General features: G+C 29.9%; 3 protein-coding genes and 1 long non-coding RNA gene across 9 annotated transcripts in view; 2 read left to right on the top strand and 2 right to left on the bottom strand.

The window, feature by feature from the left end:
- LOC146872900 (uncharacterized) overlaps window positions 1-13,936 on the bottom strand; it is a 28,524-nt gene extending 14,588 nt beyond the window's left edge. Inside the window, exons 1-2 of the long non-coding RNA XR_014982333.1 lie at window positions 13,707-13,936; window positions 10,492-12,492 (exon numbers count right to left, since the gene is read on the bottom strand). This is a non-coding gene — a long non-coding RNA (uncharacterized LOC146872900). The remainder of the gene's footprint in view (window positions 1-10,491; window positions 12,493-13,706) is intronic.
- Window positions 13,937-15,587: 1,651 nt separating this feature from the next.
- LOC118440390 (COMM domain-containing protein 7) lies at window positions 15,588-17,196 on the top strand. Of its 3 annotated transcripts, none has more exons than XM_035863341.2 (3): window positions 15,588-16,103; window positions 16,510-16,561; window positions 16,886-17,196. In XM_035863341.2, the coding sequence occupies exons 2-3, from the start codon at window positions 16,513-16,515 to the stop codon at window positions 17,059-17,061; spliced, it is 225 nt and encodes a 74-aa protein (XP_035719234.1). In that variant the 5' UTR covers window positions 15,588-16,103; window positions 16,510-16,512; the 3' UTR covers window positions 17,062-17,196. The 3 variants fall into 3 exon arrangements, with proteins under 3 accessions (XP_035719234.1, XP_035719240.1, XP_035719239.1); XM_035863347.2 differs by lacking the exon at window positions 15,588-16,103 and adding an exon at window positions 16,310-16,328; XM_035863346.2 differs by lacking the exon at window positions 15,588-16,103 and having other exon boundaries at window positions 16,338-16,561.
- On the bottom strand, window positions 16,749-23,176 carry Ripk5 (receptor interacting protein kinase 5). Of its 4 annotated transcripts, XR_014982347.1 has the most exons (6): window positions 21,495-21,930; window positions 21,111-21,255; window positions 18,574-21,003; window positions 18,355-18,498; window positions 17,331-17,513; window positions 16,749-17,022 (listed from the first exon to the last, which is right to left on the bottom strand). XR_014982347.1 is itself a non-coding variant. In XM_035863335.2 (4 exons), exons 2-4 carry the CDS (start codon window positions 21,232-21,234, stop codon window positions 18,122-18,124), a joined length of 2,931 nt encoding a protein of 976 aa, XP_035719228.1. In that variant the 5' UTR covers window positions 21,235-21,255; window positions 22,987-23,176; the 3' UTR covers window positions 17,667-18,121. The 4 variants fall into 4 exon arrangements, 3 of the variants coding, with proteins under 3 accessions (XP_035719228.1, XP_035719226.1, XP_035719227.1); XM_035863335.2 differs by lacking the exons at window positions 16,749-17,022; window positions 17,331-17,513; window positions 21,495-21,930 and adding an exon at window positions 22,987-23,176 and having other exon boundaries at window positions 17,667-18,498; XM_035863333.2 differs by lacking the exons at window positions 16,749-17,022; window positions 17,331-17,513 and having other exon boundaries at window positions 17,667-18,498; window positions 21,495-21,929.
- A 437-nt stretch (window positions 23,177-23,613) lies between these two features.
- Window positions 23,614-24,912, top strand: Bin1 (histone deacetylase complex subunit SAP18). The gene is made up of 4 exons (XM_035863122.2): window positions 23,614-23,776; window positions 23,986-24,092; window positions 24,252-24,446; window positions 24,608-24,912. The coding sequence occupies exons 1-4, from the start codon at window positions 23,705-23,707 to the stop codon at window positions 24,699-24,701; spliced, it is 468 nt and encodes a 155-aa protein (XP_035719015.1). The 5' UTR covers window positions 23,614-23,704; the 3' UTR covers window positions 24,702-24,912.
- Window positions 24,913-27,500: the final 2,588 nt, after the last annotated feature.

Below are 27,500 nucleotides of genomic sequence, written 5' to 3'. Positions count from 1 at the left end.
TTAGCCATAATAGATAATTATTAATTTTTTAATATAACATCAAAATCAAATATTTTATGTATTTTATTCTCTCTTTCTCTCTCTTTCTCTCTCTCCCACATATATATATATATATATACATAATAATACGATAACAATTTTATATATGGGCGTTTGTAAAACATCTAAGTCAATTTAATAAGTAAATTAAATTTAATAAGGGAAAAAAAAAAATATATATATATATATATACACATTTCTTCAGCGTCTTTTACGTGATACAAGTCTTTTCAAATGACTTTTTTTTTGAGAAATTCTTCTTACACTTTTAATATTATATGTTAATGTTAAGTGTACGTATAAATAGAGATCTTTAAATAAAAACTGCTCGGGTGTCTCGATTGCTTACGTAAAATATGTAAAAAAAAGTCATTGGGGAAAAGTAAAGCTTGGCGGAAAATTTTCTTTCCTTGTGTCGTTATTACTCGCTTCTTTGAACGGCATGTACAAAATTTTCTTTGAAAAATAATTTTGTATACAAAAGCAATAGGTAAAAAGTCACGTCCTATATATTATATATATATATATATATATATATATATATATATATACATATATATATACACGTTATTTATATAATTAACGTTCCTCTAACTTGCATCTTCATCTTTTATTTCTCCCTATCCTTTTTCTAATTTTTTTTTTCATTTCATCCGGCAACGATTCAGAACATCAGAACTCTTTAGGTACATACATAGCTAACCTTAAGAGACAATTTTCTTATGATGTTGACGACAGTCTGGTATCAGAAAAGAAGCTTTTGGATTCGAAAAAAGGAATAGAAAAAAAAAAAAAGGGAAGGGAGAAAAAGAAAAGCGCGAAAACGAAGTACGCTTGTTCTTTCAACTTTTCCTCGTAGAATGAGAGAGAAAGAGAGAAAGAGAGACAGAAAGAGAACATCGGCTACCGGCTTATCCCACAGCTTTTTCCATGAAAGATTTAGGAACGACGCGAGATTTAGCCGTTTCACGTTCCTTCTTTACTAGATTCCAGAAGTAATACCGACTGTTTCAAATTCGCCCAATGTTACTATTCGAGAAAAGTCGAATTTCACTATATCGACGCAATTCAGCCGCAGGTACTATATATACATATATTTTACTCTTTCATTCGTTTTATCCTCTCTTTTTGACGTTATACGAAAAAAAGAAAGAGTGAGCGAGAAATAGAGAGAGAAAAAGAGAGAGATAGAAAGAGCGAGAAAGAGAGCGATGGAAGGATACGGTAGTACGAATAAAGAAAGTGAAAAAAAAGTCTCGTACAGGTAGGGCAGAGTTGCCTGCAATTACCCGCGACAAAGCGCGTTAAATTTCCTGAAATTACTGGCCCGTGTTTCAGGTCGTACACGAGCTCTCTCTCTCTCTCTCTCTCTCTCTCTCTCTCTCTCTCTCTCTCGGTACCCTACCTTTCATTTCCACCAACCAACCTTCGGTCCCTTCTTTCTCTCTCTTTCTCTCTCTAAATATATATATATATATATATCTTACTCTTTCTCTTTAGCTTCGAATTCAGCTCTCTTCCGAAACTCGTTTCTTCCATTTTTCCCTCTCGAGACTGCTCTTTCGTCGCCTTTCCTGGTAGGTCGAATAGTCGAAGAACGAGATAAAGCTCGATGAGCGTAGAAAGAAAGAAAGAAAGAAAGAAAGAAAGATAGAAGGAATGAAGGAAGGAAGGAAAGAAAGAAAGGAAAAAGTAAAAGAAAGAAAGTGGACGAGACTGGTCTGTGAAATGGTGACTTTTCAGGACGAAGGACGATCATTGGCTTGTCTAGTGGATATGGAATGACGGTAACGTGTGAAAAGGAAGACTACGCAGGGAACATACATAAACGACACGAGAGAGAGAGAGAGAGAGAGAGAGAGAGAGAAATGCTATGAGAAACGAGGGAGGAAGCAAAGATTAATGACGAGCTTTCCTCAGCGGCGATTCGAATTTCGTGCTAATGGGGATAGGCAGGATATTTTAAGGATAACCCAAGAGACACACGCTCCTGGTTATATCTCTCGGTGGTAGATACGTGACGCAGGCGCGACCGCCCCACCCAGTTTGCAGGGATCTTCAGTGTATGTGTGTGTGTGTGTGTGTGTGCATATATATATATATATATATATATATATATATATGCATTCGAGTACACTCAATCGCCCTATACAAGTAAATATCAAGCTCGGATGTATGCGTATACTTTATGCACAAAGAATGCTGTGACCGATAACAGAGGAAGATGCAGCACTCGTGAGAAGAAAAGAAAAAAAGAATTTTATAGAGAGAGAGAGAGAGAGACAGAGGGGGGGGGAGGAAGAGAGAGTAAATACGTGAAAACGCGTATGCACTATCAAAGAAAATCATAAAGAGAGATATTGGAAGAGCAAAGGAGTACGAAATTAAATATGGAAGGAATTAAATATGTTTGTATGATGTTCTTCTTATTTTATTTAAAAACATAGAAGCCGCTTTAAATTTTACGAATACTATGTTCTTTCATATCTTTATCTTTATCTTTTTCATATCTTTATCTCTACATACTTCTTATATTTATTATTATTATTATTATTATTTTTTTTTTTATTTTTATTTTTGTTTTTGTTTTTGTTTTTGTTCGTTTGTTTCCCTCCTCCCCCTATTTTTTCGCGTCCTCTTTATGCTTTTAAATCCTTCAAATTCCCCAAGTCGTCTAATTTTTTTTTATTCTCTTTTTTGTTACATAAATTTTGTTAGATAGATAATGTTCTTTTTCTTTTTATTTCTCATCATCATCATCATCATCATCATCATCATCATCGTCGTCGTCATCGTTGTTGTTTTTTAAAATAAACAACACTCTCACGTAGTCTTTATTTTCTTAAATATTTCGCCTTAGCTTATCTCTTCTTTCTTTTTTTTTTTTCTTTTTTACACTTCCGAAGATAAAAAAGTTTTCGTGATAAATTCGTAATAAAAAAAGACAAGACAGTTCGGTGTTACTTAGCTATTGACATGTAACACCTATTCACTTAACTATATGATCTTGTACAATGGTATTGTAGAGTTGAGAAATTTGATTCCCCGTTGAGATCTCGTAACATTTCTCGTCACTTTGAGCAGTCAATCGATGCTGAAATGTATCGTACGGTAAATCGTAATAGTAGTAGTAATAGTAGACGAGAATAATAATAGTAGTAGACGAGAAACGATGAACGAATCGAATGCACTTTGATTAAATAAAAAGTGAACTTGTCAAGAATTAAGAGATTCCCTATCTCTACCTACAATTACATATATATATATATATATATATATATATATATATATATATTACTTTAAGTATTTACTCCATATATTTTTTATATTACCTTTAAGAGTGGTAAAACTCGTTAAAGAATATTTCATTTTAAGTAGAAACCGTCTGATCTTTCAAATAAAATACATCAATAATATCGTAGAGATCTTTTCGATTATAAAATTTATTTGGTTTGTCGAATACATATATATATATATATATATATATATATATATATATATTATATATACTATATATATATATATATATATATATAGATCGAAATGTTCCAATATCGATTAGTAGTTACTTATGAAATACGATAAATGCTAGTGACAAACGAGAATGATATTAGGGAATATACTATCGAAACTTGTAAGTAATCCTATTCGAAATCATATAAATACATTCTTGTGATAATATTATATACGTATATTGCAGGGAAAGGGTGGAAGACTAAGTTCGGAGAAGAGGAGAAGATATATATATTAACACGTAGCACATATATATGTATATATATGTAAATGTTACTAGTCGATATCCATCTATGTATGTATGTCAATCCTCTATAATATATCCATATTCGATGATAACACAAATCATATTTTAAAATCACGTACCTCTTCTGTCTAATGCATCTTGAAATGTACTTGCGAAAACAGAAAAGACTGAATCAGAGAAAGAGAGAAAGAAGTATATAGATAAGTTGAAAGAAGGTAGGATATAAGGAAAGTTAAGTTTTTCATTGAGAGAAAATATCGAAGGGGAAAGCCACGGAATACTTGAGAAAATTATTTCACGCACGATCGACATCTAATGGCGAGCAAAAAAACATTTCTTCGCGGCTCCCGAGAAAAGTGAATGAGGAGAAGAAGAAGAAGAAAATGAGGAACGGAGGAACGGACGAAATTAAAGGGGGTGGGATTTTGTTCGTTGTCTATTTCTTTTTTTTTTTTTCATTCTTTTTTTGTCCTCTCCCCCCCCCTTCCTATAAACGAAGATTTTCCACGATTAATGCCTTAAAATGCTTCGACGTTTTCTTTCATTTTGTCCTTTCTTTTTTTTGTTTTTTTGTTGTTTTTCCTTTTTCTTTTTTCTTCTTTTTACTTTTTATTCCATTATCAATAATTTTTCCTTTGGATCTACTCGTTAAATAGACAGTAAAATTTATATATATTAAATGGCGTTTTAGAAAATTTCAATACTCTCGATTCCAATTGACAAATTCACATTTCCATAAACATTAATCGTAAACACAAAAGAATAATCGCGATATAGATAGATTCAAATTTATATCGATAATTATATTCGCAAATATACAACATGGAAGATTTGTCTAATATGACGAACGTATGTATATCACGTTGAAAAATATAGGATCGATTTTCCCGAATCTAACGATTGAAAATTATATAAATATGTTTCATCCCGCAATAAATTTCTATTAGAAATTTCTTTTCTCTTTTATCTCGTTTCTTTTTTTTTTTTCCTCCCCGGGCCCCCCTTCTTTTCTTTTCTTTTCTTTTCTTTTTCGTTATTCCTTTCGTTAGATATCAGTACTTTTTTCGATACCACGTCGTTCACACCAATTTACTCTATAGAATAAATCTGATATAAATCGGATAGCTCAAACCATTTCAATGGAAAATCGATATAACCTACTGGAATCCTAATCCATCGAAAACTCGAAATTCGCTTCAAAAACGGTCACGAAATCCGACGCGAGAATGCGCTTCTATCTATCTATCTATATTCCTTACAACAACAACAACGACGACGACGAGAACACAACAACAACAACAACAACAACAACAACAATAACAACAACAACAATTGCAAAAACAACAAAAGCAAGGATGGAAAACATGGAGAAAGATATAAAAATGTGTTTAGAAAGTAAACATATAAAAAAGAAAAGTATGGAAAAAAAAAAGTAAATAAAACAAAACTGTTAGATCTATCTGTTCGCGAACATAAGACTATTATTTTATTTTTTCTGAACTCATACACACGAGGAAAAATATATACGTGTGTATACGTGTGTGTGTGTGTATATATATATATATGTATATCCCCAAGCGAAAAATATTCGCTAGGATTATTATAAAATCTAGTGATTTTATCGAACTATTCTCGAGACGGGTCAATTTTATTTTTAAAAGGAAGACTGGTCCTACTCATAAATTCACTCACTTTAGTCTACTCCCTTAAGGGAGTTGACAACCATCCATAAAAATTTTAAATGACAGGAGGAATCAAATGATGTATATCATTAGAAAGGACTTTTTATTCTCCATAGAATGGTATTACTTTTTTCGTTGCTTTTGTTACAAATTTCGAGTCAATAATTTTCGAGAGAATGCGTTTCAAAGTTTCTGCTCAAGAATAACAAGTTGTATTTTATTAAATGTTTGAAATCTGTATCGTCGACCTCTATGTAGTAATAAAGTCTTTGCTCGGTGTTATATCTGCATATGTGTTTATGTGTGTGTATATATATATATATATATATATATGTATATACCTAAGGGTATATATATACCTGAAGGTATTTAGTATATAGTAATATTAGTCTAACTATAGTTAGGACTTACGTAAAACTTCGTAGGTCTGATAATGACCAATTTAGCACGACGCGGCTTTAGTTTAATTAACGAGGACAACTTATCGGGATATTGTAAGCTGATTTTCGAGATAGAACGAAATAGGAGATGATTTTTCAGATAGTATATATATATATATATATATATATATATATATACTATCTGAAAAATTATATGTATATAACAGATTGTATGTACATAAGTACCTATATATGTATTATATATTTATTTATAGATAAAGTGAGATACTCTTTAATAAGTCGCAATATCGTCGATCATGCACTTGAATCATTAGTACATAACAATGGCTAAAATCCGCGTTCAGGATGTAGAGATTCGTAACCGAAGATAATAAGTTTATATCCGTTGAATCTAGCACGAGCGCTTTAATGAGGCATCCACTACTGGCGACGTAGCCAAGAAATTTTCCTGCTTTTATCTTTTCTTCTTTACCATATTACTTTCTCTCTCTCTCTCTCTCTCTCTCTCTCTCTCTCTCTCTCTCTCTCTTTCTCTCTTTCTCTCTCTCTCTTTCTTTTTTACTTCTTTCCACGTTTTACAATTTGCACGTTCCCAGGGAAAAGCTTTAATCCTTTTCTTTAAACTTTATCACATCCTATCGCATTATTTGTTCTTAACGAAAGGTTAGAAATAACGGGTATCTATATAAACACACATAGATACCGATGTATTAGTATAAAAATAAAAATTCGATAAACCAAGAACGGAATCGAGGATGAACAAAAAAAAAAAAAAAAAGAAGAAATAATAACAATAATAATAAATAAATAAAGGTAGGACAAAAAATAAAGAAAATAATTAACGAAAGAAAAGAAAAGAAAAAAAAAAAAAAAAAAAAAAAGAAAAAAAATAAGAAGTAAAAGAAGGAAGAAGAAGAAGAACAAGAAGGAAAAAAGTGAACTTCGAACACGGTCGGTCGCCAAACCCAAGGAAAGATTTAAAGTTATCGGATATTTCCTCGCGAAGCACTCGAATAAGAAGGTGACCTAATTTCTGAATCACCAGGCAAGGTTTAAGGGCATCTACTGGGAATTAATGAATAGAAGAGCAGAAGGGATATTAAAAATTGGAAACGAGTAATAACAAGTTTTAATTATCGAAAGAATTTCAAATGAAATCACGCTATTCGAGTATCAGCACGAGTTGCCGATACGAAATTATTCGCAAGAGAAGATAAAAGAAAAGAAAAAGAAGAAAAAAGAGAGAGAGAGAGAGAGAGAGAGAGAGAGAAAGAGAGAGAGAAAGAATGAAAGAAAGAAAGAAAGAAAGAAAGAATGAATGAGTGAGACAAGGAAGATGATATTTATGCATCGCAATTATAATAACTCGACGGTAATCTCCTTTAGCAACTACGCGCGTAGAAACTTAGTTAACTTATTACTAAAGCAGCTCAAACCTGACGTAGTTTTGCTTCCTCTTATGATTTATATGTATGTATATACATACATATGTATCTACACATGTATATATATACATATATATATACATATGTTCTATCCGTTACTTGTCCGTCCTAATGACTCTCTGTCCTAATTATACCAACATCGTATGGTTTTTTTCTCTTATCGTATATGTGAAAGAGTTTGTTAAATTCATATGTAGGAAAAAAAAAAAAAAAAAAATATATATATATATATATTATACGAGATCGGTCTACGTGGATGGATATAAATTAGTTAAATAATAGGAAATAAAAGATAGACAGACAGAGACAAAAAGAGAGAGAGAGAGAGAGAGAGAGAGAGAGAGAGAAAGGATAATATTTTCTTATCGGTAGAATTTTTTCGAAATTCGTTTGATTTGATGTAAAAAAAAAAAAAAAAAAGAGAAAGGAAAAAACCATAGGATGAAGGGAAACGTTATAGCAATCGACCGAAACGTTCGTTGTGCCTTACGAAATTAGAAAACCGTGGTAAAGTCTAAACCGCAAGTTCGGCCCCATTTTCGTAACTTTCAGGGAAGTACATACTAGCACGAAAAAGTTATAGCTCGTTAGGTAGCTCTTTAGGTGTACTTACTATGCTAGTCTGGTATTGGCTTAGGTTCTACGCGGGGATTTGAAGACCTACGTTCTAGAAACCTTTTCTCTATTCGGTCAGACATTCATCTCTGTTCCATTCATTTGCGAAGTTACGTATAAATCATGTACTTGTACTTGATACGATATCGTCATCTTAAATACTATTCGCCAAGAGACGCAAGTTCCTCGTAGTTAATCGGTTTAAAATTGAAAGTAAAAGAAAAGAAAAGAAAAGAAAAGACAAAGAAAAAGAAAAAGAAATGGAAAGAAAAGAAACGGAAAAGGGAAAAAAAGAAATGTGATAGAAAAAGGAAATGACTTATATGATTAAAGGTGGGCAAACTTAATCGAAATAACTTTTAACAACTTAATTACAAAGACGGAAACTTTATAAGCTCGTCTGTAAAAAGGTACTTTGCTTCGATCAAAAGAGAAAGAAAGAAAGAGAGAGAGAGAGAGGATAAAAGAGGATGAGAAAAAGAGAGAGAGAGAGAGAGAAAGAGAAAGAGAAAGAGAAAGAGAAACAAAGTGAGACAAATTTTGATGAAATTCACGCGCTCTGGTATATACGAGAGATATCGAAATACGGCGCGATATTTAAATAGAGAACGTCGACGAGTGCACGAGTTATCGTTTCCGATAAAATAGTTATTTCCATAGAAATCGTTTGTTATGTCTCGTCGAGAAGCACGAAGAAAATCGATGTCATCGAAGTTACGATATATATATATATATATATATATATATATATATATATATAATATACACACACACACACACACACACACAGAGATACATATTCATATATAATATAGATATATATTAAAAAAATAAAAAAATAAAAAAAAATAAAAATAAAAAAGTTATGAATTTAAAAGGTATCACATTCTGCTTTTTGTCGGGGCACTTTACGAAAGGCGAAAGTGAAATTACATTTTGTCGCATGAATAAAGAGAGTTGAGAGAAAGAGAGAGAGAGAGAGAGACAGAGAGAGAGAGAGAACGAGAAGGAGATAGAAATCTCTGAGGTTGTCTATCTTCTTTCCTTTCAACCGAAGAAAATTCTAGCAGGACGTATTTATTTCAGGGGCATACAATTTTTCATCTCTTATCGTAGTGACACCTCCTATGGAAGGAACGCCGGTACGCTTTCTTAAAATGGTTACGTTTAAGGGCATTATTTCCACTTTGCCGCGGATATGTACCTACATTTATATTTATTATGCCTCTGGCCCGTGCACGGTATGTCCGACGAATCTCTCTCTCACTCTCTCTCTCTCTCTGTCTCTCTGTCTCTCACTCTCTCTTTAGCGCGTCTAGACAAAGTATTCGCACTTTTTAAAAAATATCTACGTTATGGACCAACCATACTCGAATCCAAAAGAGTAAAATTATAAAATGGAGAGAAAAATGGAGAAAGAGCTTGAGAGAAAGAGAGAGAGAGAGAGAGAGAGAGAGAGAGAGAGAACGGAAAAAAAAAAAACAAGTGCGTCATTTCATAAATATTTTTTCTTGTCCCTTTTTCTTATTTCCCTTCTCGAGAATGAAATTCTTATCTGATGGATTTTTCTAAAAAAGACAAAACAATATATAGCTACATATATATAATATATTGTATGTCATATATATATATATATATATATATATATATATATATACCTACCTACACGTCGTATATCAATCAATGATAGAAAGATAAAAATAATCGAATTGTTCTTAAACGTTTTTTATACTCGAATAAAAGAACGCCATTGTTTTGATCGATTTATTTAACTTCTCTTTTTTTTTTTTTTTTTAATGGGGCTATATCAAAATTAATACTTTTTATTAAGAAAAAGTCGTGTTAAAAGTAAAAAAGTACGAAGTAGAACGAAGATGAGGGAGAAAAATATATATATATATGTGTGTGTGTGCATGTATGGCAAGGGAATCGAAGGTTAGAATTTCTCTCTCTCTCTCTCTCTCTCTCTCTCTCTCTCTCTCTCTCTCTCTCTCTCTCTCTCTCTCTCTTTTAAAGATTCTTATCAACCCTTAACTAACCTTTACCACGAATAGACTATAGTCGATACTCTTGTCAGGTCTCTCTTTTCTAATTTATAACGTCTTAACGGCAAAGAAACAAACCTTTCCTTCGCAAATTTACTTCCTACGGCAATAAGTCACTTGTGGTTAGGCGCCAATACAACGTAGCGTATATATACACGTATATATAAATGGTCATACATACATAGATACATGGGTACATACATACATACATACATATACAGTTAACTGCTATCACAGAGGAACAGTATGCGTTTTATTAGTTTCCAACGGTTTCCGAAACACCCTCGTCCTTTTAGCTACCTTTTTTTCTTCTTTTTTCCCCTTCCCCTTTCTCACTCTTTCAATCTCTCTCTTTCCCCCCCTCTCTCTCTCTCTCTCTTTCTCTCTTTTCTTTTTTATTTTTATTTTTACCTTTTTTCTTTTCTTCTTTCTCCTACTTCGTTTCTACGTCGAGCGTACTTACGAGGAACTTCCAAAAGATTTATCGAAAATAGCGTTACTTACTTGAGCTCCGTTGTTTAAAGTTCCCGCCATGAAAGAGTCCGTAACCTCTCGAACAATGTTCATTTCTTTTTTCTTATTTCTCTTTCTTTGACTTAACCCTATCGTGAAAGAACAAAGTATAAATGTATTTATCGATGATATTTTTATTTAATCGTAATAAAACTGATCGATATCATTGTTAATATTCGATGATCGACGTAGTGATAAAAAAGAAAAAAAAAAGGAAAAAGAAAGAAGAGAAGAGAAAAGAATTAAAAAATAATTAGTACGACGTTTGCAAAAGCACAAATTCTATCGTAATTGTAACGTCTTTCGTTCGCTTTCGTTAACGACGATTTCAAAGGCAATGACATCGCTAAACTAGTTACTTTACATGCTTCGTTTACAACGACCTCTCGCGTAATCACATACGAATAGAGTTAGGATTTCGAATATTTAGCTCGTGTAAATATTAATTGTTTGTAATTATGTTACATTTATTCCCTTCGGAGTGTCCAACTGTATTACGGTTGATAATTCGAACGATAGAGATACGAGGCGTAAAATTAATGCGGTAAATTGATCGGTAGACCGAGCAAATTGTATTCTTTCGAGTTAACCGATTTTCCTCATCGTGAACATTATTATTTCATACCTCTGACACAATTTATGCGAGATTAATTTAAAGGAAGTTAACCGGGGAAATCGTCTATGAATTTATGCATTAAATCATTATCGAATTTGATCAACGTAGTAGACGCGGGGTCAACCAATCAGAGAGTTACACTGGGAATACACTTATCTATTCTCTCTATGTATTTCATCTAAAACTAATAAAAATAAATTGCACAAATATTATTTTTCAATATTAATTAACATTGACGATAGATCAAATTGCAAAATAAAAACAAGTTTATTACGTCGATCTGTCTCGTATTTTTTTTTCCTTTTTAATTTTCTTTTTTTTTTGTTTTCTGTTTACAAACGTTTCAATTTTTTTATACTTTTCTTTTTATCAATTTTTTTTACCCCGTCATGTTTGACATTAAGAGAAACTAATTTTGGACAACCTCAGTGACTCTCCATTCATTTCGATATCTTAAAAAAAATTATTAAAAATTGTCAACGCTTCTGCAATTTCTTTGACATTTGATTGCAAGACAAACTGGTATCTTGCCCTGGTAACTTGAACTTTCATTATGTCGAACTAAACTATATTATCTATTATCTGAAATCAATACAGAATATTATAAATTTCTAATGAAGTTCATTAAAATTTAAATAGATTGCATATATTTGTTCATCTTGTATATTGGATAATTGAGAAGGCTAGATAATAGTACATTAAATATTAATACAAAATAAAACACTTTTCTTTATCTTTTAACAACGAATATATATTACAGCACTTGCCATTTTTTTTTCTATCTAATATTACTAACTTTGATCAGACCACCAATTAAAAATTATATTGCAGTGAATATGGATCTGAGTATATAATTTTTTAAACATGGAATTATGCCCTATTAGTACTTGCTGGTCATATGAAAAGGCAATACGCAGAGCACAGGTATAATGTCAGAATATAAAAATCTATGCGTAAGGACTGGAGGCAAGTCATGTGAGTCACAAGATAAAGATTTTGAATCGAATGAGGGAACTTATATAATAGCGAAGCTGCCAAACCCCTATTATTCTTTTAGATGTACAACTCTACTATTTTTGGTACTCGAATAGATTCTTTGTTCTTACTCCTGCATGGGTAAAATATTAGCATCTCTTTTTCAAAACAAATTTGTCAATCTTGCTCATAGCGAAGAGTTTCTTCTCTATTGATGTATTTCCAAATTTTGATATATAGTCAATTGGGCATGACAGATAGAAGATCACACATTAACTTCACTGTCTTCAGAAATTGAAAAACCAGGCCACCAACATATCGGTTGACTTGAGGTATATTAGCTGGTCAGATTTCGATGATAATTTATCTGACATCTTGTACATCGAATAGGACCAGACCGTCTAAAAAAATTTTATGCTCTTGTATATTAGATAATTAATATGCAAATAATAATACAAAATATAAGTATTAATACAAAATATAAAATCTTTATTTATTTTTCAACAATGAATATACATTACAGAGAAACTTGCCATTTTTTCTTTCTAATATCAATATTTATTTATTTATTATAACAGATGAAAAGTAACATTTTTAACGACAAGAGATGTTTCTTATGATCAATCAATTTGAAAAATATCATTGAATAATAATAAAGCTAAATAAACAAAATGGTATATAAAAGAGATACACTTTACAAGATAAATAAATTTATATATTTAGCAGATTAATACTGTATTGAGAAAATATTATTCATAGAAATATCAAATTAGGTGAATGTAGAAACACTGGATTATCTTCTACGCACATTTGATGTATTTAAGTAGGAAACTTATATTAAATTTTAAAATAAACTAACAGGTCAAACTACTAAAATTATTAAAAACTTCTATATTTGCGCAAACAGATTTGAACAAACACTTAATTGTTAAACAGGATTTGTCCTATGAAACAAGTCAGGTTTAACAATTCTAAAAGTTCTACGTTAAAGAAGTGAAGAACAATAGCACCTCTTTGATTATAAGTTTTTGCTAGTGTAGGTTTTTCTAATTTGTCCGTGGAATTTTCTTGTAGTTAGAGTTTGCTGAGTCGTTACAAGAACTTTTCGTACTTTTTATCTAATAGATTCGAGCAATGAAAGAATTGCTCCAAGCAGTGGCTATTTAGAATGTTTCTCACGTTAATATTATTCCAATAATTTCCAACAGTCATCGTCAAAATGTGACAGGTATTCTGATCTGATACTTTAAACGTATAAATTTTAAAACTTAGTATATTTATATAAGACGATATAAAATTATAATTTTTATTTGTTATTACAAAAGAATGAGATTATAAAATAGAGAAAGAAAGAAAGAGAGACAGAGAGAAACAAGGGAAAAGAGATAAAATTTATTAAAAAATTTTTTTATTCTTTTGTTTCTCTTCTTTATAAGAATAAAAGTCTTGTCAGATATAACTTCTCAAGAAAGTATATATATATCTCCTTTCTCAACTACCTTTTTTCCTTTCTCCTTTTTTCTTATTTCGTCTTTTTCTTTTTGTTTTTTTCATTAATACATCAAACGTAGATAAGCGTTACTTGATATTCAAAATCGCGCCATGAAAAACTAACCTCTTTAATGATGTTCAATTCTTTTCGTGGGCTTTATTGAGAAAGAAGAAAATGTAAATGTATTTTCAATGGTACTTTCCTTGCGTCGTTCCTAGTATCGTATATATATATTGGCAATCGATATCGTAATAAAATTAGATTGTAATTAGTTCGAGTTTAGAACTACGAATTCAATCGCACGTAACGTCGTTCAATTACTATCGACAATTTCGAAGGAAATGGCGTCCGATCGGACTACTACCATGGTTCTACAAAACGGAATATGCATAAATCAAATTAAGAGTAACAATGCTACGAGATAGATGAGAGTCATTTTCTAATTTTTCCATCGACTTTATAAAATATTAGGTAAATGGATGTTAAAATATATATATATATATATATGTATACATATTTATACATACTTTGTAAATAAATATATATATACATACATATATATAATCCTTTAATGTATTATAATACAAAAGTAAATTAAACGATTGTTACTTCGAATAGTATATAATATTGTATTTTTATGTTATTTCTTTGAAAAGAATCGCATATATACGTCTCGAATTCTCGTACACTATTTTACACATTCGCAATAGTAAATACGATAATACGGAACGTTATCTTTTATGTATGTATATATACATTTGTGTATATATACATGTATATATACATGTGTATATACATTTTCATTTAGAAAAAGCTTCTTTCTATTATTCGTAGCAAGACAAATTGGACTTCGTTAAAATTGTAATTTAATTCTATTAGCCTTTTAAAGTTTTTCATCACCCCTAGTTTTATAATGGTTTACGTCAACGATGACTAGTCCAAATATAATTCTTGAATGATTTTGATGTACAAATTTAATGTTTAAATTAAAAATCATACAATTGTTTCAACTTTATAAAGCTAATAACTTTCATCCCTTTTAATATTGAATAATTTAATTCTACTTGTAAATGTAAGAACATTTAAAGTTTAAGACGTTGCAAGCAAATATAGAATAAGCAAAACAAATAATTCAATGACTTTGATAGATTTCGAATTAGGTATCATTCATATTTCAATCAGTAAAAATGTCAGCTCTCTTTTTTATACAAGTAAGCTGGAATAATTAAATACTTTTCAATAACACAGAAGTTTTATTGTCGCTGTTACCAGTAACTGACGTAACAAATACTGAAACAATAAGATGTGTCGATAATACTAGATTTCTGTTTCATCCAACAAAATGTCGGTATAATGGAATTCTATTGTATCGAGCATGTAAATGGTCAGTAACAATGAATTCCTGCTTTATCGACTTGAAGATAATACTTGATTGGTATTCTATCAATCGATAAAAGAAAATTTCTGTTTTATCCTTATGCCGGCATTATAGTAAATTCCAGTTTTAAAACCGATTAAAAGAAATAGATTCTAGTTTCACAAATACATCGGATAGAGAAAATAACTGCTTTATTAATCCAGTAAGAATGTAGAGCAAAATATATCGACACCCCATATACCGACATGTTGGAAACAATCGAGTCCAATTTCAATGATTAAGTGTTTTTGTAATTCTGTTTTAAAGCATTAATTTGTATAAAAGAATTTTTTTTACCATCAGTTGATAAAGTAAATGTCGTTCAAAAAAAACAATTTCTAACCTTACCGAATAACAATATAATAGAATTTGTTTGCCATCAGTCAGTAACGAAGGAATCTACTTTAAAAGGGATGGGTATAACCGTACAAGAGACTGCATTAATTATCTAAAAAGTTGGTCTTACCAGTTAGGGGGCAGGGTCAATTTTGTAAGGTCATGGCCAACTTTATAGAGGAGCCGGACTAAGCTGACAGGTGGTGTGTTTAACTTTGAGGGCATGTGGCTAGCTTTGTAAGGGAGGACTACTTTTTTAAGAGCAGGGCTAACTTCATTGGTGGGACTACTTTTTTGGAGAGTGATTAACTTTGTTGGGCAGGGGGGGAGGCTACTTTTTTAGGGCGAGGCTAACTTTGAAATGGGTGGAGTTAACTAAAGGGCTTTACGTACGCTTCACAAATTCGACAATTCATTTGACTATAACTATTATCTTAAAAATCCGATCATGTCGAAGATAAAAGATACTTTATAATATTTGATAAGGAAAATATGATATATGATAAGAAAAAATGAGATAAGAAAATTTTATATATAAGAGATAGAGTATTCTATTAAAATTATTATTTTTTACAAAATATTTTACAGAACCTTGTTTTTTTTGTCGTTAATTATTACATGTATCGATTATATTTATTATTCTTTATGTATTTATATCGTAAAATAAATGCGCATTAGCTTTGTGCGCGTTATATTTAATACGTATCATTGAAACGCATGTCACCACATCAATGAAAGGTGTACATAAATAAAAGAAATTGAAAAGTGTGAGTTTTACAGCTACTAAACTATCTGCTTTAATCCACACTAACCTGATTATGTTGCGCGTGTATATATATATATATATATATATATATATATATATATATATATATATATATGTATTGTGACAAATAATATTTAATGTCACATTTTTAGAACTTGAGATACTATTTTGAAAGGACGATTTATCTCTTCGAATTTAATTTATTAATTATTTATTTTCTTAATTAGTAATTAATTATATTTATTATGTTAATAGTATATGTCTGGAATGTCATCGTATACTGATCCAAGAATAGTGAATTGTTCCTAATTTGTCTCTTATAAATAAGTTCCATTTTTATTTGTTCCTTAATGACTATTTATATATGTGTAAAACTATTAAGTTAGAAAAATTAATATTTATTACAGAAAATGGAAAAAACTATCAGTAAAATACTTGATGTGTCTTGGAGATTCGGTGGTAAGAATAACTAACCTCAAACACAGAAGATGATAATAATTTATAAAAACTGTTAATATAATATAATATAATATAATATAATATAATATTGACATTATAAATGTAACAACAACATTTTAATGCTTAATTGATTAATTGCATTTTTGGTTATGTTTATATAAAATTATATTTAATATATATAGGTTACTTGAAAGAAGTATAAAAAAATATAGTTTTTAAATAATAGTGCTTGCTATCAGAAATTAGTATAATTAGTAAAATGTTTAAATAATAAATACTGATATTATATTATTTGTTTTATAATATTATATTAATTTTTTTCAGTAACCGCAGCAAATAGTGATTCGGACAAAGTTGGCAAATCTTTTCTGCAGCTAAAATTATGTCTCGATGAAGGTAACAGAATAAAAGATCACTTCATCGAGATGAGTATCCCTGAATTTTATAAATTTTTGCATGATCTAGAGAAAGCAAAGATTAATCTCGACTTATTAGTTTGAATACTTTAATTATATATAAAAGTAATATAAATGTTATATCATCAACGTACAATTACTTTAATGTTAATTATAATATATAAGTAACATGTTATCTTTTGTTGAAATCAATTTTAAAATATATTGAAGTAATATTTTTTTTTTTATTTAATAAATAACAATAGATAACCTATCTTTTATTTACAATATTGTAGGTTTCTAATTTATATCTAAAAATATTTTTATCCTATATATTATTTTATATAACATTAAGAAAAATTAGTTTTACATACCTTCAGATTTCTTCATTTATTTCAACATTTTATAAAACTATTAAGAATCATACTATTGAAGTATAACTTTAATATTTTATTTGATTTTATGATAAACTAGTATCTTCTTTTCAGTGTATTAACAGTTTTAACTTTTTAAATTCCATTGCGTTGATACAACCTCTTGGATTCTGCATAATTTATCTGAAATTAATACATAATATATCATAAGTTATCTGAAATTAATACAGAATATTATAAATTTTTAATGAAATTCATTAAAACTTAAATAGTTCGTGTATATTTTGTGATCTTATATATTGAATAATTAAAAGGCCAAATGATAGTATACAAATATTAATACAAAATAGGAAAATCTTTATTTATTTTTCAACAACGAATATACATTACAAAAAGAGAAAGAGAGAGAGAAAGAGAGCTTCTTTTTTCTACTCGATATCAATATTCATTTATTATAGCAGATATTCATTTATTATAGTAAATAATATATTTAAAGGCAGGAGATGTTTATGATAATCAGTCAATTTAAAAAATATCATTGAATAATAATAATAAAGCTAAATAAACAAAATGGTACATAAAAGAGATGTATTTTGCATCTGACATGATAAATAAATTTATTAATTATATTTGCCAGATTAATACTGTATCGAGAAAATACTATTTATAGAAATATCAAAATTAATGAATGCAAAAACAATGGATTATCTTTCAAGTACATCTCATGCATTTAAATGGGAAACTACCATCAAGTTTTAAAATAAACTAACAGGTCAAACTACTAAAATTATTTAAAACTCCCGCATTTGCACATACAGATTTGAACAAAAACTTGTTTGAAAAATATTTGTCATGTGAAAGACAGGAGGTTTTACTGTTCTAAAATTCCTACGTTTAACAGTAGGAGGACTAACAATGGCGCCCCTTTGATTATAAGGTTCTGCTAGTGCCAGTGCAGGATTTTCTGATTCGGATGTGGAATTTTCTTGTAGCTTGAATTCGCTGAGTTGTTGTAAGGACTTGCCTCTTTCTGCTCTTTGTTGAATAGATTCAAGCACTGGAAGAATTGCTCCAAGTAGTGGCCGTTTAGAAGGTTCTCCAGCCCAACATTGTTCCATTAATTTCCAACACTCATCATCAAAATGTGGCAGACGTTCTGGTCTAATGCCTTTCAAACAAATAGATAAATTTCAAGATCTTTAAAATACAAAAACATAAGAAAATATAAAATCATAATATTTACCTTTCTTTACGCTTGTCCATAATTGTTCTTTATTATGAAACTGTTCATAGGTATATGGCACTCTGACATGTCCAGCACATATGTGCCAGAAAAGAATGCCAAAAGCATATACATCGACGCTACTATCATAATGTCCAGATAGAAGTTCTGGAGCCATATGAACAGGTGTTCCTACAATACTTCCTGACATCATAGCTTCGGTGATACAAAATCCAAGGTCAGTCAGTTTTGCTCTATTTTCAGTATCAAGGAGGACATTATTCAATTTAATGTCTCTATGAACAAGTCCTTGAGAATGAAGATAACGTATCCCTTCTAAGACATCAATTGCAATTTGCAAACGTTCTAACCATGACAATCCAGCTCGTATTCCACAATACAGATCTCTACTTAAACGGTCTGTAATTAATAGAACTGCAGTTCCTAATCCATATCCACTTCCATAAGTTTGATCTATAACTGAACCTCTTAATTTCACAATTCTTTTATGATCTGGTATTGATCTGGTATAATAAAATTCCATTGCTAAATCGTTCCAATGTCTTTCATCAGGTGGAATAACAGATTTAACTGCACAAGGTCCTGGAGCTCCTCCCCAACCATCGCATGCAAACACTACACCATATTGACCACGACCAATTTCTTTACCATAATGCGGTATACCGAAACGAACAGCATCAGTCATTGATGTGGATTCTAAGGCTAATCTAGCTAATCTTGGTGCATGACACTTTCTAATGGCTATCCTTTGTTCCTCAGTTCTTTCTAACTTTCCAGAATAATGATTTTCAAGGGACTTTAGGGCCGATTGAAATGCATCATGAGACAATTTTAATTTATCTCTGAATTGCATTGAAATTGTTTTTGATAATCTTGCTGCAGATAATGAATTTAAAACGTCAATAGTAACCTTTTTCCTCCAAGATTCATCCAAGGTTGGAGTAGGAGTCCATGGCAAAGGAAGAGATTTAAAAAGTTGCCGTAATCTTTCTAGAAAAGAATGCACAAGAGACGGCGAAGAATTATGAAGTTCTACATTATAAGCTGCAGAAAGTATTTGTTTCAAAGCGTCACTAGCTAGTAAAGAAGATTCATGATCATAACTTCTTTCTAAACTCAATAAGCACCGTTGTAAAGTGCCTATAAATGTTTCTCTTAAACATTTCACAGAGTTTACCAATTGCTTTGCTACTTTTTCACGCAAACGTCCAAGTACAAATCTTTGCACTTCTGAGGTGGCTGCTTGTACTGTCACTGACCATTCTGCTCTTTCATTATTATCAAAAGGAAAGTTTTGATATTGTTGTGAATCTCCATTTGATAAATATATATCATTTTTCATTTCTTGAATGATATTTTCTATTAATTCCATTAATTCTTCTTGTTTATCGTTAACAATTTTCATCAGATTAGCATACAATTCATTTTCTTTTTGTTGAGCATATTGTATTCTCCTTGGAGTAATCTGAATTTGACGTGCCATATCAAAAGCACTTAAGATAAATTTACGTAAACTGGTTGTATGTACTTCATTTAAATAATTACTTGCATTAACAAGATAACTTTGAAGACAACCTTTAATAAAATATAAAATTCTATCCATTTTCTTGGATGAGTTTATAATATTGCTAGAGCTAACATATTGACCACCAACTAACCATGTTAATTGATCAACTTCAACAGATTCTTCCATTCCAAGATATCCTAAATTAGTTAATTGATCTAGCCATGTTAATCCAAGAGAATTTATTTTATCAAAGTCAACATCATCTTTATCTTTAGATAGATTAGAATCACATGGAGATATTGTACTTTGAAGTCTATGTTGTTCCGATTCTGTCAATCCTGCATTAATGCTATCTAATGAAATATTTACAAGCGACGATATAAATAATACAGGATTATAAGGATATGTTTCTTTCAGATCTCTTAATTCTTCTAGCTGTTGTTCCGATAAAGGTTGATCGCCCAAGGCATAAAGAAATATTGGTAAAATTCCAAGGGTTCCCTTTGCAAGAATTTTAACTGCTCCATTATTTGGGACTACAAAAATTTGAACACCATCTTTTAATATATTTGAATCGAGTTTGACTTCAAGCACTGTTGGACAAACAATATCTTCATTTCCGGATTTAGTCAAATCTTCTATTGGAATTGTGCTCCATGGTTTTTCATTCGCTTGCAATTTTACCACAACTTCATATTCAAGACCCAACGTAAGATTGGCATGATTCGTATGACCATGACTAAATTTGATCCACCTCCATAAACCATTAGACGCTGGTAATACTTCAGTAGAAAATAAATTATTTATTAAAGCTGCTTTAGATTTATTGTCTTGACCGAATACAACTATAGCTGGAGAATTTTCCAAAATATGTACAATTCTGTTTAAAGTTAATGGCGATAATAATTGTTCAATGATATTTTCTGAAACATTAATAGAAAATTAGATATAATATAAAAAAAGAAATACATACACACACACACACACACATATATATACATACACACACAAACGTATAATTGATATTTACCTCCAGGGAAAAAATTTTCTAAATTAATGGCTTCAAGCACATGTTGAGTCTCTTCTAAAATGTGCCTTAATTGATTACGATTACGTTGGTATCTTCTGAATTCGTGTGATAATTTGCTTACCATTTTTAAACCTTTCCTTTTAATCTATAAAATTATTCCAACTTATAGATTATAGTCTTCAAAATATTCACGAATAATAATATCACACTGTTATTTCTAAGTATTTAAATATAAAAATGATGAACTAATCATATATATAGATATATATCAAATTAAGTTTCATTTTTTATCTTTCTTTCTTTTTTTCTTTTTTTTTTAAACATCACATTAATAGACTAACATTGAATTTGAATGAATTATCTTTATTTCACGAACGAACATACTTATTATTTGAAAGTTTACAGGAAAGCATCGAATGATTAATTAAAGACATCTTATCACAGTAATGCGGTTTTAGAATGTAAAACATACGCATTTCTTAACTACACAATTTAATAATATTTGATATAACTCTTTTCATATTATATTTCACTTTAGCTGAGAACATAAAAGATATTCTATTTGTTTATTCACACAATCTTCTTCTTTTTTTTTTTTTACTCTACGCATGTGAGAAGATGAGTAGAAGAGAGACAGAGAAAGAAAGATAGAGAGAGAGAGAGAGAGAGAAAACGTGGTACCGTCGGCACGATTGTAAATCAGAATTTCTATTTTTTCGACCGACATAGGAATTATTCATGAGATTATATCCTGTGACAACTGAGTTACTCATATAACCTATTTATAAATGTACTTTTTTCTCGTCGTCAGATAAAAATTTACTTATATATATATATATATATATATATATATATATATATATAATACGTAGTATCACGTAAACGTTTTCATCAGCTTTGACAGTCGGTTTAATAAGTTACCCGAGGAGGAGGAGGAGGAGGAGAGGGAGAAGAAGAAGAAGATTGTAGAAGAGATAGAGAAGGAGAAGAAGAAGAAGGTGAAAAGAAATGAAGAAAAGTTGATAACACGCGTTGTCGTTCGTTTTAAAAACAATAAGACTAAAAGTTCAGAATAAGATAACCGATCAACGCATATTGGTCGACTGCAATGATTCGACAATGTTCGGTTTTCTTCGACTGTTTCCGACAGTAAAAGAACGCGCGCGGTTGTTTTAATTAATCACAGAATTTGTGAGGATTCACAAGTACGTTTTGTAATCATATTGTACCAACGCGCCAATATATAATCATCCTATAAAGAAAATAGAAAGAATTGAAAGATAAAATTGTATGCGCCATTTACTTAGGCCTTGATATAGATATATATATATACATACATACATATGTCTCTGTGTGTGTATGTGTATGTATCTTTCTCTGTTCTAACATTATATTTTAATATCGATGAAGCAAGAAGAGTACACGTACATAGGAAAGTAATGATCGGACAAACAACAAATATTTTTTCTTTCTTTCTTTTCTTTTTTTTTTTTTTCCATTGTATGATAAAATTTATAAAACAAATTCTCCGAGAGCGGTCTGTGACGTTTAATGATGCGCTTGAAATCATACATTCGCGTTTCTTTATGATAATTTTATTCGAAGAAAGTAGACACAACCCTCGTAAACCCCTCTATGATGAACGCTTAATAAATGATAAAGCACGATATCGAAGACGTTTCTTTTCTCAGCCAAACGAATGCTTAATATAAACTTAAAACAAGAAAGATATTATTACCTTATCACAGTTTTATTTTCAACTAACTTATTAATTGCTTGATCTTTGATATTTAATGATCTTATTTGTTAGATTAAGAGAGTACATTAACCTATATAATTTATATATATATGTATATATATGTAATAAATACTTAACCTATAGTGCCGATCATATCGATGCCAATTTTTCTTTCGTTTGTAAGATACACGTCTTTCCTGTTGTTTATTTATTTATTGTTTTTTTTTCTTCTTTACCGTCCTGGGACAACTTAAGGATACATCCGCAATGCAATAAATAATCTTTTTAACATAATACTTTCTAGTGTGGATTCTTAAAATGTAAAACTTTGCTTGAAACGTTCGAACACGATACGATACTAATAATAATTTATATTAAATTATTTCTTCACCTTTTATAAATTATATACATTAATATTATATTATTAATATTGCATTAATATTATTTTATAATGTTTATGTTTCAAAAACGGTTGACCTTTCGACCGATGTCTAAAACATTTTTACTCGGTATAGGATGTTTTATGCACGCTAGTATAAATATTGAATATTCTCTCTTTTTCTTTTTTTTTTTTTTTTTTTTTTTTAACATCCTGTATAAATAATCAATGAAAATCAACAAATGACTTGTTAAAAAAATATAGTTTGAAAAGACCAATCACGTGGCACTTTGACATTCGAGAAAATTCGAGACGATCTTTGATTCGTTCTCAAGAATTTACTGAATGCGCCATTTCTGCCATCTTTGATAACTTCAGTGAACTACGATTTATTCGTTGCCGCGTTTTTAGGAAACGTTTTATTGCATTTTAACAATTGTCATTAAGCATTTCTGATTATAAAATTATTCGATAAAAATGACATCGGCATTGGAGTCTATGGTTGTCGATGAAAAGCAGCTTCCTGAAAAGCCAGTAGATAGGGAAAAGGTAAATAATAAATATATCATTGAGAACATGTATTTATATATATATATATGTTGTGTGTATATATATGTATATTTATATGTATATAAACAGATTTTTAAGAATATTTCATTAATAATTTTTGATAAATTTCGCAATCTATACAATATAATCGATCGTTGTAATATTGATAATAATTTGAGATTTTAAGGTTATATCGTTTTCTCTCTCAGACATGCCCTCTCTTGCTACGAGTTTTCTGTAATACTGGACGACATCACAATATTATGGAATACAGTAGAGGAAATGTACCTTCCAATGAATTGCAAATATATACATGGTAAAGTTAAAGCGATAAGTATGTTTTTGATTCATAATGAAATAGATTTCTAATTTGTCCAAATCATTTGTATGCTTGTATGAAAACCAGCTTGTATGAAAATATATGTCATTTATAAATGTTTATTAATCTGTTTGTTTTTTATATTTGCTTGTGAAGGATGGATGCTACTCTACGAGAAATTACAGGCCTCGTTAAGGAAGTAAATCCAGATGCACGGAGTAAAGGAACATATTTTGATTTTTCTTTGGTAACTCCAGAATTAAGAAATTCTGGTTATAGAATGAGAGAAATTGGTGTTACATGTTCAGGACAAAAAGGAGCAGATGATAATAAAACATTAGCACAAGCACGGTGGGTATATTGACTAATTGATTATATATAATTGTAATATAATATTTTTAATAGTATGTTTAATAGTAATCCTTTGTTACTACAGTAAGATATCAAAGATATAAATAGAATTTTGATATTTATCTTATATACAATATAATTACTATAGGTGATTATTATAGGTTTACTATAGGTGATTATTTGGATATATCTATAACACCACCTAATAGAATGATGCAACCTGCTATCAGACGTGGTGGTCTTCGTCAGTATTAATTTCATATGAATTTTCTTCGATCTCTATAAATCTGTGTAAATGGCTATAATGAAAAATTGGAAATAAAGCGACTTTGGAAAATGTATATTTCTAAGAAGCATAAGTTATGTTTTGTAATAATAAATGACATAATTGAAAGAAGCTAAAATATTTATATAATATTTGTGTATTTTAATGAAATCATTAAAACAAAATATTTATTTTCTAATATCTAACTATTTACCTATTTTACTTAAATACTTATAGTTAAATATCTATTATCTAATACGCTTAATAATTTTTGTTATTTGTTATTATTCATGTCAAAGATTATTCTACAGAGGTATACCAATAAAGTGTATACCAATGAAATCAATTTGTAGTTTCCTGTTTTATAGAGAATAGCTTATTTATCGACAGTCGCAAAAATGTAACAGGAAATATTACATTATTACATTGGCCAATGAAAATATATCGCCATATATTTGATAGAATTTTATATAAATATAAAAATATAATGAAAAATGTTATCTTTTTTTTGTTTACAATATTTTATGTTACGTTGATAAGAAAGATTATTGAATCTGTAATACCGACTGTACTATAGAAGGTACTTCATAGAGGGCACTTCGTTTGTACCGGCACATGTAGCTAATTACACTTGAGATCTATATCCGTTAATTATTCATTCGTTTGAATTTCTTATTCGCGAGTTGCGTGAACGCGGATGATGGGAAAGATTAACTTAAGAAATTAGAAGATTTTATTAATTTATATTCACTTTAAAGGTAGGTAAATGTATGTTTAAGAGAGAATGTATTTATTACTTTTCAATATAATAATCGTTAAGTTCATCGATCATATGAAAAGATTGTAATATCGAAATATCAAAGTCATCCATCTTGTTTATTTGTGAATTACTTTTATAAAGATTATCGAAGAGTTCTCGTCATTTTTCTCATTGCATTATTTTTCATTGAATCAAAGCGATTTCTTTTTCTACGTACGTACCATAATGACGATACTATTATTTTCGCGAGAATATTTGACGATGTACGACGTTTACTTAGCGCAATTTACATAAATACTTTTCGTTCGTTTGACAATTCTTTAAATATAATATATTTTTTTATGTAAGTATATATATATTTATATCTATATATCTATATATATATATATATATATATATATATATATAATTAAGTAAGTATATATATATCTATATATATATATTACACACACACACACACACACATACACACACACACATATATATATATTTATATATATGTGTGTAACGGTTATTGGTGCCATATTAATTTTGACTGTTACATTAGAAAGACGTATAAAAAAATTTTATTATTACCAAGGTATGATTGTCATGTAATAGATTGTATGCAATATAAGTTATATTTAATATAACCTAACCTTATTACGCTGTTGTATTGATATAGTATAATATGATGAAAATAGGTCGCTGTTGACGTATCGTAGCTGATTGCATATTCAGAAAGAGAAAGAAGAAAAACAAGAAAGGAAGAAAAAGAGAGAGGGGAGAGAGAGGAAGAGGGAGAGAAAGAGTGGTTGGAAGAGAAAGAGACAGACAGGCAGAAAATAAAAAAAAAAACGTCCATCATTCCGGTAAGTGTTTATTAGCGATAATGATCATTTAATTTCTTTTTTCTTTTCGTTTTTGGGGGTGATGGGTAGAAGGCCATACGATATTTCTATACATAGGACAAAGTAAAAAGGGATGATAAATAGATCGATGATCGACGATTGATACGAAATATATTTCATATGAATTTTTATAATCGACTTTGAGAGATAATTTTATTTAAAATGATTATTTTCATGATTTCGTAAATTAATGTAAGCTTGTCGAGAAGTTTGTCGGTGTTTGCTCGACGTCGCAATTGGCTTTTCTCTCGTATTTTACAAAGGAACGAAAGTGCCTGTAAAAAAAACCGGACGATTGCCCGTTTACATCTTGTTTGCCGGGCTATCATCTACCGGTGAAATGAAAAAAAGGGGGAAACATGCACGTGGTTGACGTACGCCATGTGAAACATCTGTAACTGACGGACGGAATATTCGTATTTCTCTCTCTCTCTCTCTCTCTCTCTCTCTCTTTTTCTCTCTCTTTCTTTCTTTTTCTCTCTCTATCTCTTTCTTTTTCTTTTTCTCTCTTTCTCTCACTCCCAAGGGACACGATTTGCTCGTTTACATTTTTACTAAATACTTGCTAACGTATCTACCTACCAGAGTTACGTGTTTCTCTTTCTTTTTTATTTTTCTTCTTTTCTCTCTCTCTCTCTCTCTCTTTCTTTCTTTCTTTCTTTCTTTCTTTCTTTCTTTTTCTCTCTTTCTTTTTCCTTTTTTCCTTCTGTTACGTACGAATAGCCCACAATACTCGTGAAGAATTTTTTCTCGTATACATAATTGCTAATACAGTAGCCATCTTATTAACCGGTTCTACGATAAAATTATTCTTGAAATTTATCTTCGGAACTACGTATGCAAATATTAAGTCATTCGAATTAATAATCAATATGTTTCAATAATCATTAAGCCGATTAAATATTCATAGATGTAAATTGAATTATACGAAACAACCCTCTTTTTTCAAGTCCTTTCAAAATAGAGGAAAAAAAATGAAAAGAAAAAAAAGGAGAACCGGATGTCGTCGTATATATATAGAAAGATATAGTTAACAAAAAAGTGAAATAATATTCTTCAATTATTCCGTTATAATGTTACGAGACAACATAATTTTTCTTTTTCTTTTTTTTTTTTTTTTTTTTTTTTTTTCATTTAAA

The sequence above is a fragment of the Vespa mandarinia genome, chromosome 7 (assembly GCF_050613455.1).
Source record: "Vespa mandarinia isolate Hongniang chromosome 7, ASM5061345v1, whole genome shotgun sequence".
In the NCBI taxonomy this organism is placed as follows: Eukaryota; Metazoa; Arthropoda; class Insecta; order Hymenoptera; family Vespidae; genus Vespa; species Vespa mandarinia.
The sequence above is the reverse complement of the archived record's forward strand: the minus strand, read 5'-3'. Positions and strand labels throughout refer to the sequence as shown.

What these genes read in the sequence shown, in the direction of transcription:
- Bin1 (XM_035863122.2), top strand. Translation starts at nt 23,705, where the DNA reads ATGACATCGGCATTGGAGTCTATGGTTGTCGATGAAAAGCAGCTTCCT. An exon ending in AGCCAGTAGATAGGGAAAAG is followed by an intron (nt 23,777 to 23,985) that starts GTAAATAATAAA and finishes TTTCTCTCTCAG; the next exon opens with ACATGCCCTCTCTTGCTACG. An exon ending in GAATTGCAAATATATACATG is followed by an intron (nt 24,093 to 24,251) that starts GTAAAGTTAAAG and finishes TTGCTTGTGAAG; the next exon opens with GATGGATGCTACTCTACGAG.
- LOC118440390 (XM_035863341.2), top strand. Translation starts at nt 16,513, where the DNA reads ATGGAAAAAACTATCAGTAAAATACTTGATGTGTCTTGGAGATTCGGT. An exon ending in TGTGTCTTGGAGATTCGGTG is followed by an intron (nt 16,562 to 16,885) that starts GTAAGAATAACT and finishes AATTTTTTTCAG; the next exon opens with TAACCGCAGCAAATAGTGAT.
- Ripk5 (XM_035863335.2), bottom strand. Translation starts at nt 21,234, where the DNA reads ATGGTAAGCAAATTATCACACGAATTCAGAAGATACCAACGTAATCGT. An exon ending in AGAAAATTTTTTCCCTGGAG is followed by an intron (nt 21,004 to 21,110) that starts GTAAATATCAAT and finishes TTAATGTTTCAG; the next exon opens with AAAATATCATTGAACAATTA. An exon ending in ATGGACAAGCGTAAAGAAAG is followed by an intron (nt 18,499 to 18,573) that starts GTAAATATTATG and finishes TTTGTTTGAAAG; the next exon opens with GCATTAGACCAGAACGTCTG.